General features: G+C 45.0%; 1 protein-coding gene across 1 annotated transcript in view; it reads left to right on the forward strand.

The window, feature by feature from the left end:
• Positions 1-7459, forward strand: part of LOC119436288 (phosphatidylinositol glycan anchor biosynthesis class U protein-like) — a 42678-nt gene extending 35219 nt beyond the window's left edge. Inside the window, exons 11-12 of the mRNA XM_037703097.2 lie at positions 1361-1503; positions 5766-7459. Coding sequence (XP_037559025.1) covers positions 1361-1503; positions 5766-5876 — 254 coding nt within the window. The 3' untranslated portion in view covers positions 5877-7459. The remainder of the gene's footprint in view (positions 1-1360; positions 1504-5765) is intronic.
• Positions 7460-11177: the final 3718 nt, after the last annotated feature.

Genomic DNA, 11177 nt, shown 5'->3' on the forward strand with positions numbered 1-11177 from the left:
GGAGAATCCAAACAAGGGGAAGTGGGCCAAGTATGCGTGAACGCATGAAGCGCAGCACGCTATCTGCAAACGCAAAACGCCTGTTCTAAAGCTCTTCACTCCTGCATGCCCGAACGCTAACACGCGCAAAGCTCTTTGGGGCCCCAAACTTTGGGGGCCACTATTCTAAAACTTTATTAGCACATCAACATGGTTTGCTTTCGGACAGTAACCGGTTTTCACAGCACAACCACTGTTCTCAATTCGTTGTTTACCTTTGCTATTTGTGCACCGTTGCGGCTTTTACCATTTTGAGCGAGTTGCTTTCGGGACTGCGCGCTTTTTACACTGGTGTGCCATTTTGCGCAGTAATCTTTTAAAACTTCACTTACACCGATCCAGACAGTGAGTGGCATCAGTTGTCTGTCACCTTATTTTAACACATGTTCTTGCCCTGGTAGAGACCTAAGATGGCGGCCAGGTTGATGTAGATGGACAGTATATAGAGCATGTACCAGCTAAGGCGGGCCAAGCTAATTGAAAACAACAACAACAAGAAAACAAGATAGGACGGTGAGACAAATAACACGAGATATCATAGCTCGAAACACTTGTTTTAGTGTATAAAAAAAAAAAAAAGCCGTGAGGACGTCGCGGTCGCAGATCTCTGGACAGCTGTACTTCTACGCCGTAGGCAGAGATGACGTGAGAGATCGGTGATGCTAAACATTATTTTGCATTCGCGACAACTAAAAGGCAGAGTTTGTAGTTAATATTACTGTAAGTAACTAAAAATAATAACTTAGTACTATAGGTCATAAAATAAAAGCACTAATTTTGCCCTCTGCAGCGACTCGCTGGAACTTGAGAGCTTCTGGGGCCAACCAAAAAGTGTTCTGGCAAGCATAATGTCGCTGTTGTTCATGTCAAGGGCCGACCGTCACGGCGGTACGGACATTTTGTTACGACGGGTTGTGCAAAAAAGTATTGCCATAGTCGAATGTGAAAATGTATACACAAATAAAACTGAAAATAAAAATGGCTATATTTGGCTATGAACTTTTTTGCACTTTTTTGTACTTTTTTTGTGCTTGGCTACATTTGGGCTACAACTTCTCTAGCTTTTGGCTACGCCGCCTCGTCGGACCTGGCAACACTGCTGAGGTGGTGATGTAGCCTGAAATAACCTCAGCACCTAGCCACTGCTATTGGTTCTCGTCATCTGGTGTGTAGTTATAACAACAGCATTTCGCTGTGCATTCGGACGAATTTACTGCTGTTTGCCACAATGCACTTTGCTTCACTGTGCCCCCCACACATTGTGCAGAACGCAGCATGTTCATTTAACATACTGTATGTGTTTTGCCTTGTTTATTTGCAGATATGAAGCAGTATTTTCTGGTTGGCTGCATATTTGTATCGTGCTCAGCACTTGCACCACTTCTCTGGCACTTGTGGATTTTTTCGAGTAGTGCTAATGCCAACTTTTACTTTGGCATCACACTAGCTTTCAACACAGGCCAGGTAAGACAGCAGCTTCAAAAAGCTCATAAGTGTAAATCTGTACTGTCTAGAAAGATAATTACACTTGAACCTCGTTATAACGAAATGGGATATAATGAAATAATGGAAATAACGAAGTAAATGAAATTCCCCTTGATATCCCTGTAGAGATCCATGTATTTAAAACCTCGTTTTAACAAAGTGAAATTGTTCTGCCAATGGATACAAGGAACTGAATTTATCTCTGAAACGAAAAAATACCTGACAGTTGCTCGACCGCAGGGTTCGGCACTCGTTCGCCGCTGCAGTTCAAAACTTCCACGACCTCGCGCCAAATATGTCATCGAGCAACACTGGTCTTTCTCATCGTCGCGCATACGTGTGCACTTTCGCACAAGCCGCAGCTCACTGTCGCACTTCTCCACTGAGCTCTCTTTCTCGCGCATGCCTCGCTGTGCGAACTATGCCACACTGCGCGGCTATGCGCGGCGGTGCGAAAGATTAGTGTATTCACTTCTGCACGGCACGCCGTGCAGGCAGGCGCAGCTGGGCGTGGCCTTCGAGATCTCCCCGGCGCAATCTTGGGTGGGGAGTCATGCGCAAGCCTGCGCGAGTCGCACCATACTGTGCGGCTACACGCCGCAGTGCGAAAGATTAGTGCATTAACTTATTTCTCTACGGCGCGCCACGCAAGCAGCCGCAGCTAGGTCTGGCCTTGGAGACCTTCCCGGCGCCGTCTCGTGGGTCACGCCCAGGCCGTGCATTCGCTTCTCCCTCTTTCTGCGGTGCGCTGCACGGGCTGGCAGCTGGGCGTGGCCTTCGAGGTCGCATTGGCATTGGTGCAAACCGGCGCGGCAATGTTTGCTTGCCTCCTCGATCACACAGTGGAGCGCTGTGCTGGCTCGACCACGGCAAGCCAAGTAGAAAGCGGGCGCGAAAGACCGTCACAATGGCACAGAAGGCAGCTATCTAAAGGCTGTCGCGTCAGGTGCTAAGTCACGAGTTGCAGATTCTGAAGATTCTTTAGTTGTTTTATTCAAATTTCATCGCATGCGAACTCCAAGTTGTTTTTGCAGCCAAACGCATTCTTCGGGTTCCGTGGTTTGACACGTGTGACAGCTTTTGCGCGGATACATTTGTTGTTTTGTGTTAGTCGCCTAACATCCTCTTACGCCTTTACTCGAGTTTATGACCATGTAGTGGTTCCCTGGGCCACAAAGCTGTCTTCTTACTTCCATGCTTACAATTGTGCTCCCCATTGGCCATAGTATATTGCAGTAAAAGGCAATAATCAATATAACGAAGTAACATATAACGAAGTAATTTCAGCTCCCCTTCAACTTCTTTATAACGAGGTTCGAGTGTATTTGGTTTATATTGGTTTGACTTTTCACTGCGGATGATAAATAAGCATTTGTTAAAGGGATCTGTGACTCCTCTTCTGCATTATGTCCTTTCTAATGTTTTGTTCACAAAAACTATTGGACTGCACACAAGTGCATTAGTATTGATCATGACAGATATCTTGGGCAGGTTTTCATGAACTTGAGAACAGAGTGTGTTCACAGTTGCATTGTTGTTTGTGAGTGGCCAACTATTTCAGGTGTCGCACATGCTGCTGTGAACCTACCTTGTACCATTCACACAGTTTTACAGTAAAGAGAGGACAGGAGGAGCCGCAAATGTGCAGGAATGGCTGCTTTGATAAAACGTTTTAAAGGCTATATTTAAAATTGCTTTCTGCGGAATTGTGTTCAATATTAACAGAAAATTTGATAAACTCCATGTTTACAAATACACATACTGGTAAATTTCCACATTTAAACAGGCCTTATAATCATTTGAAGATGGTGAGTAAACCTTTCTAGTTGCTGTGTCATGTTACCGTGAACCATATCTTGCACCTCTGCTCTGTCAAAGAACCTACAGTGTCAAATCGAAGGCTGTTTGTCCTTCCCTGTAGCTTTATCAAATATTAAATCCATACTACCATAATGTCCTCTGTTGATGTAAAGCAGTACCAAGCAGTTATTGATCAATTTCCTTCAGATGTCACGCACAAGCATACGGCGCAAAAAATATAATATTAAGAGTTGGTCGAGCATAATGGGGTGTATGATGTGCTTAATATATGTGGACAGAAGAATAGAATGATGCAACACAGAGCTGTGTGTGGTTCATTGTTGTATCTTGACCACATTTATTCAGTACGTCATACATCTCAAAAGAAAGTTGTTCCAAGGCAGGGCATCAGCGAAAATGATTTGAGTGAGTGGAGTCCATTGCTTACCTGAAACCTGCCAAAGCCAGTTTACTCACATATGATGAAAAAAGAAGCAAAAATGCACTGTGCTAGCTTGTCACTGTGTGGTGTCATTCTCTCAGGTGGCTTAGTGGCTGTGGCATTTGAACTGCTGATTGCAAGGCTGTGGGATCATATTCTAACCATAGCAGCCACATTCTGATGGGCTGGGATGCATGAATGCTTGAATGCTTTGCAAAGATTAGTCACAGTTAGTTTTGGGCATTTAGACACAAACCCTAGGAAATTCCATACTTTTTGTGGCATCGAAATTTAGACAAAGGTTCACCCTCTTTCAGCCTAAACATGAAGCCATGCGTGCTAGCACAAGAGAGTTTCCCATAAAAGAGCATACAGCCAATGAAAAATTTCCACATGACTGTCTGAATTTCTAATGTCTTTCCACACTCTGAATTAAGTTCTAGATAATTTTGCGCAGATGACTCAAGAACATTGGTCGGCATACTCACTCACGTGTACTATGCACTCATGCTCGCTCAGCACTCATTTCATAGGTGTGAGATAGAGCATTAGCAGATGTATGAGCCTGAGTTGGTGCCGCTAAGTGTGAATGGTAGTGATTATGGACATGTGTGAGTGTTAGCCAGTATGGGTGGGCATGAGTAGGACCACGAGTGAGGGCTGACAAGTGTGGGTGTACATGACTGTGAGGGAGCACATAGCCTGCGAAAATATTTGTGAGTGAGTATCCACTTATACTGCCAACTCATACTCATAAACAGCAAAGCATGATGGGTATACCTTAATCAGAGACAAATCTTACCTTGGTGTCTTGACAGGAGAGCCGCATGTACACTACTAAATTGTAGGCTGTTTGAAAAACTAGTCATTTGTGAAGTAAGCAACAAAGTCAGGAAATATTGTTTTTAGCGACTCTCTCTGCACCTCAGAGGTTCATGAGCAAAGTAAAAGCATAATATAATACCAAATATTATCACCTGATGTAATACAGTTAAACCATGATATAGTGAACTTCAATATAACAAAATTCTCGATATGATGAAGTAAACGTTTTATAACATCTTGTTCCTAGTAGACCAAGAATTTTGAACCTCAATATAACGAAATGTGTTTATACACAATTTCAATGTAATGAAATTTCACTGCCGCCACAACGGAATATTGAGGCAATAAATAGAAACTGCCGTAGACGTACATCGTCAAATGATTGAATTGCATGCAGCTGCTTGTGTACGCACCTCTCAAATCACGTGCCGCGCGACGGAGTGCAGCTGCCCAAGTGCAGCAGCGTAGCAGCAGGACCTTCTCACTGTGATGTTCCGTGTAAAGTCCAAGTGTGATAAGATCCTATTACACCCTGAGCACCGTATGCCGTGGGCGCGAGGAAAAGCGTATGAGGGTGAGTCGAGTAGGATGGCGGCTTGATGCGCGAGCAAGAGAGGGCAGGAGGGAGGGACAGGTGAGTATTGGTGCCTGTGCCTGTGCTTGGCTGTCAATGGGCACACCCGCCCTATATTGGAGGTAATCTGCGGTGGGTGCAAAGGCTGGGAAGACTATATGGCCGTGGCTTCATGTTTAGTGATGGAGGTAGCGTAATCTTGAGTTTCGGAGCTGCGTTGAAGCGAGAGGGCAGACGAAGCATTTGCTCCCCTCTGCCTGCACTCTTCATAATAGCAGCGCGCTCCCTTGCAGCGGCAGAGTGGATGCAAAAGTGTTGCAGGCTTTGCTTCGTACTTGTGTATTACTTTTTTGTCATGGAGAACAAATAAACTAGCCCTTGGTGGCACTTAAGTAGCAGTGGTTGCAGTTCAGAAATATCCTAAATCCTAAATACCACTTCCTCCCTTTTTGAAAAATTCTTGCAATAGGAGATTAGTGGACACCTAGGGCATTTTAGAGCTGTCTCAAAATGTACTGCACTCCTATAGGTTTCTTTATACATGCAATATTGTGAAATAGGTTAATCATATGTTTATCAATGTTACCTTTACCTTTGCAGATTTTTCTCATCACAGACTTGCTGTTTGCTCATGTCAAGAGGAAATTCTATCTTGAACATGGAGACCCCAAGGAACTAGAAGAAAAGGACATGAAGTTAGAGCTACGCTAGTAGCAGTGGACTCTAGATCACTTTTTAACTTCACATGTCAGTGGACAGTTGCGCATTCATCACCTTGTGTTTGTTTCATTCAATGATGGCATTGTATGATATAACATTAGTATGTGTGATGTCTTGTTCGTATGTTAGATGCATCAAAGTGGCTTACTCAATGTATGCATGAGTACTTCATGAAATAGTCACACAAGGAGTCATCTCTACAGCAAGTCTTAATGCTTACTGCATGATTACTTCAATTTGTATTAATTTTTTTTTACATTACACTCTATGGTCACCTGTTCTTGTTCATTACAAGGGCAATAATTGACAGTAAGCATTACAATGCTACATAGTGTGTATACACACTGAAACCTGATCTCTTTTTCTTTGTTCAGTAAGCTAGTATTAAATTGGTGCTTTTTTTTTCAGGATGTGGCATGCTTGTTAGTGTTATTTGTATGCTGTGAGTTTGCCTAAATTTCTTTTTGGTAATTTGGCTGGTTCAGCCATCAGCGAAGTAATGGGTCATAAATCAAGGGTTGTAACCGAGTGCACAGGACACTTTAAGGCGCCCTGTAGTAGCTTTTCTTCAAACCTGAAACACACTGGAGTAAGTGTGATGCCTTTCTATTAATATATTACCATGGGAATTTATGAAAAGGAGCTAATATTGCCATCTCACTATTCGTGCACAAGTGCGCCCTGGCACCGACAAAGATGACGACCGGAATGCTTGAGATTCCGGAGGCATCAAGAGAAGAAGACGACGTTCTTGTTGTTGGCGCCTCTCTGGTATCTTCTCCCGAGTACGTCGCGGTGCAGCTGCTTCTATAATAAAGCCCCAGAGCTTTGTGTATCGCGACAATATAATAATGCAGATATAAAGAGTGCAATGTTTACTTTTCCCATTCCTTTAACACATATCCTTTCGGCTGAAGCAGGGGCCGTATTCTGTAACGCTTCGGTTTTCGAAGGATTCGGTTTGGCGGTGGCGTCACATTGGGGCGGTCCGTTGACGTAATGAAAACAAGTGAAAGGACAGAGACCAATCGGCGCGAAGGTTTCTTTTTGTGGCAGTGAATGTCACAAACCGAGTAATAATATAGCAATTTACGAGCGCTTCTTGGTAAATAAAAATAATTTGTTCATGGTATTGATGAGGTTTACGTTTTTCATCATGAAACGCGTGTGAGTTGTACTGGCGGTGAGTGACTTAACGAATTTTGTTTACTTCGGTTGACCCATTTATGCCGCTAGGTGGGACGTTGTACGCCAACTTCGCGTTGCGGCCAAAATACACACTCAAGTTCCTCGCACAGTCGGAGCGCTGTCTCTTTTGAGAATCTTAATTGTCGCCTGAATCCCTCATCTGTCATCTCAAAGGCGTCTTGTCGACGTCGAGGTTGTCGCTGTCTATCACGGAGGCTCGCTAAAAGCACGATAACAGGCGCCACAGGCACCGCACACGCCGTCATTTTGCTCCGAGTGCCGCGATCTCGCCCGTGCACACGGCACGCACAGGCTCTGCACACGGCACACCGCGCTTCGGATCAGACCGAAGCAGCGCGCGCGGCTTCGCTCCGTAGCAGACGACAAATTCGGTTTCCGCGTGATTGACATGTGCGTGACGTCAGCAAAAAAGGCGTTCGCGCCCTGAGGCGGTGGCGTCACCTAGGCGGCGACCAATCGCTGCACGCAAACCGAATCCTTCGAAAACCGAAGCGTTACAGAATACGGCCCCAGCACCGACAGCAACGCCCTGCCTATTGCTCCTTTTTAAATTTTTCTTCTTTCCAATGGCAACCTTTCAAATTTGGTGTCTAACAAAGGTGCCAAAGAGCGACAGAAAGGGTAACGGGGCAGGTGGGAGGCGTTAACGACTGTCGCTTCCCTGTTTGCTAGAGAATTGGATGGGTATTCATGTGTGTGCAAGCTTTCACTTAGGAATAACTTGCAATTATGAACAATCCTGGCTGGTGTCTATGGGCTGTTGCTATGATGTTATGTACAGGGCATAATAGACCGGAGAGGGAATGGGGGGTGGGGAAGCGATCTTTTATGCAAGACAGTGGGCTCCTTGCTGCATGCAGCAGAATATTTGGCTTGCATGTTCACGGCCCTACAGATCGCAAACATTTTCTTAAGAATATAAAAAAAGTGTTGCAGTGTCCCTTTAAGATTGCATTAAACACCCCTCAAGGAGTCTTAACATAGTTATGCATTGCATCCTGCTAAGTTACTGGATCGGCTGTTGAGAAACAATGCATACAGAAGCATCTAGCACTTAGCTGCACATGTATGTCCTCTGTGATGAGAAGGAACAGAATGCTCAAGTATAGCTGCCTTCTAGTGCCCGCTTTAGTGCACCTAAATAGAAATATGGAGGGGCCACTTCTATTTATTTCATTATTAATTGGGTTTTTTAGTGTTTTTATCTTCGGTTCAATTGGAAAGTCAAATTAATGATTGGAAAAAAATTACTCCATCTCCTGCTAAAGGGAACCATGTGTGGATGCGAAGCAGCGGGGAGATGGTTTCGCGGCAGCGGCCCGAGCGCTCATCGCGGCGCTGCACAGGAGAATGAGGCGCGCGCTCTCCGTCATTTTGATACCGCGGAACTACCGTGGCGCCCCCAGCGGAGTATGCAGCTGTCGCACCACCTGTCGTGCGCGCCGTTCCGGATTCCTAGAGAAGAGCGAAGGGGAGCGTAGGAGAGGAGAGAGAGGGTGAGGGGACGCGCATGCGCTGTGGGGGGGTGGCACGCGGGCGCCGCTCCGTAGAGGATTCCTAGAGGAGAGAAAGGGGGGAGCGTAGGAGAGAGGGTAGGGGACGCGCAAGCGCTGTGGGGTTGTGGGACGCAGGCGTCGCTCCGTACAGGATTCCTAGAGGAGAGAGGGGGGAGCGGAGGAGAGAGAGGGGGAGGAGACGCGCATGCGCTGTGGAGGTGTGGGACGCCGCGGGAGGGACGGACAGAGCCACCGGCAAGAAATGCTTCGCATTTAAAATATTTCAGAGGTGAGAATTGAATCATTTTTTATTGGCATTGTCTTACACGAACAGGAAACACACAGGAATGTACTTAACATACATTCAATTAGGTGTGAATTCATTAGCTGTTTAACTAAGACTTCTTTGTCAACATTCAAAATGAAGTGAGTGAAATGTACCATGGCATTATACTGGGTATTTCAATGAAGACTTCAAAATATTGAGATATTAAAGAGGTGCTTCCTTTAAAGTTACAGTGTAAGCGGTGGAAGACATACCCGCCGCGGTGGCTCAGTCAGCTAAGGCATTGCTCTGCTGAGCACAAGATTGCGGGATCGAATCCCGGCCGCGTGGCGGCCGCATTTCGATAGAGGCGAAATGCAAAAACGCCCGTGTGCTTGCGTTGTAGTGCATGTTAAAGAACCCCAGGATGTCAAAATTAATCCGGAGCCCTCCTCTACGATGTGCCTCATAATCAGAACTGGTTTTGGCAAGTAAAACCCCAGAAAGAAGGTGGCAGACATAAGATGATGGGTGTGGTGTGATAATATGATTATGAAATAAAATAGCCTAGGGAACGTTTTTGCTATGAGAACTAGGTGCTTCATTGTAACTGGGAAATTGAACCAAGCTGTCTGTATATGCTGTATCAACTTTTACATCTAAAAAAATGCAATTTCCATAGGAGCTGTAGTGCGACGAATTGTGTGGCTGTCTGGGCAAACAAGACCGGAACTCAAGAAGGTGGAGAGTCTGCCTAGCTATGATCTCAAGCAAATGTCACTGGGCGATGGACAGCCAGCACGCCAAAGCCTACATCTGTGTCGCAAAACTGCAGTAATGGCTAGCCACGGACAACGTAGACCATCATACAGCCGGTCCACGCCGTGCTTGGCTTTTCACTGGGCAGCAATCTCTGAACAGCAACAGTGTCTGCAAATGCAGCAAAGTCATGTCTGCAGTAATGCAACTATATTGTTGCGATACAACAGACGCTCAAGAGACATGGCGCAAATGAAGACGACGAGCATCTAGGCTTGGCACGGGTTCCATCTTGGTCTCATAGATCCTTCATAGATCATAGGTTCCTTCATAGATCTGGTTTGTCTATAACTAACCTTTGTTCTTTTTGTAATGAACCAGAAACTATGGACCATTTCTTTCTTTCTTGCCGCCGCTTCTCCTCCCTCCGCAGAATGTTCCTAGTATTTCCTACAAGTAAGCTGGGTTTAGCGCTTACTACACCAAACATTTTGTCCTTTGGTGCGTGTCAATTAGGCACAAGCCATGGGTCAATGATTTCAGCTATCGACAAGTTTATTGAAGCGTCAGGAAGGCTTCATTGCTGGGGTACCGACCGTGGGACACTTCACTTTATTTTTTTCCCCCTAAATTTATGAATATGCCCTCTCAAATTTTCTGTTGGCATTGAGTTGAATATTGCTTTGTATTAAATGTGCCTTTCTCCCATTTTGTTTTGTTAGACGCACATTTCAAATCTAATGTGGCCAATCCCCCCTGTGGGTACGAGCCATGTTTTGAGGCAACAACATCTTGGTCTCAGGCTGCACTGCTCTTGTAAATACAGTGTAAATAGTCTTTTTTGTCTATGTCTTTCACACATATTTTGGGGGAGGTTTGCGATCTCCGTCCTAGCCATGAAGCTTCGCAGCGGTCGCTACATCGAGCTCGCTAACGTACCTCCCAGAGGTGAGATCCCATCAGTGTCAGGACTGTCGGCGACGACTCGTCAGGCTGCGCCAGTCGTGACGCTTTCCCAGGCTTTCGACCCTGGTGTGTTTTCCGGCTTGGACGGCTCCGATGTCGAAGAGTGGATTAACCAAGTGGATAATGAAAAAAAAAAAACTATTTCGCCCTGAAACAGATTGCATGAAGATGCAGACCACGGTACCCTGCCTCCTCACCACTCTGTGACATTTGCTTAGGGCATCCAGCTTACAAGTTTCCAAGAGTGCAGTAATTCATTGCACTACATCTCCAAGGGAAATATTTTTTTTTTTTATTTTAAGATGAAAAAGTTGATATGACACGTATGAACAACTTGCTTCAACTTCTCAATTACAATGAGCCACCTACATAATTATTAGCCAAGAAATTGGGCAATTTTAGGTATAATTGTGTTATTAACACGTCTCGTCCTATGTTCACCATCACTGACACTATAAATTTAAAGAAAGCATCTCTTTATTTTTAAAGTATTACCTAAAGCCATCATTAAAACAATATGTATATAAACGAACTGTGCAATTGCACTAAGTCAATCCTTCAAGCAAAATTTGTTTGATTCTGATATTTCAATGTTAT

This window comes from Dermacentor silvarum, chromosome 1, assembly GCF_013339745.2.
Source record: "Dermacentor silvarum isolate Dsil-2018 chromosome 1, BIME_Dsil_1.4, whole genome shotgun sequence".
Lineage (NCBI taxonomy): Eukaryota > Metazoa > Arthropoda > Arachnida > Ixodida > Ixodidae > Dermacentor > Dermacentor silvarum.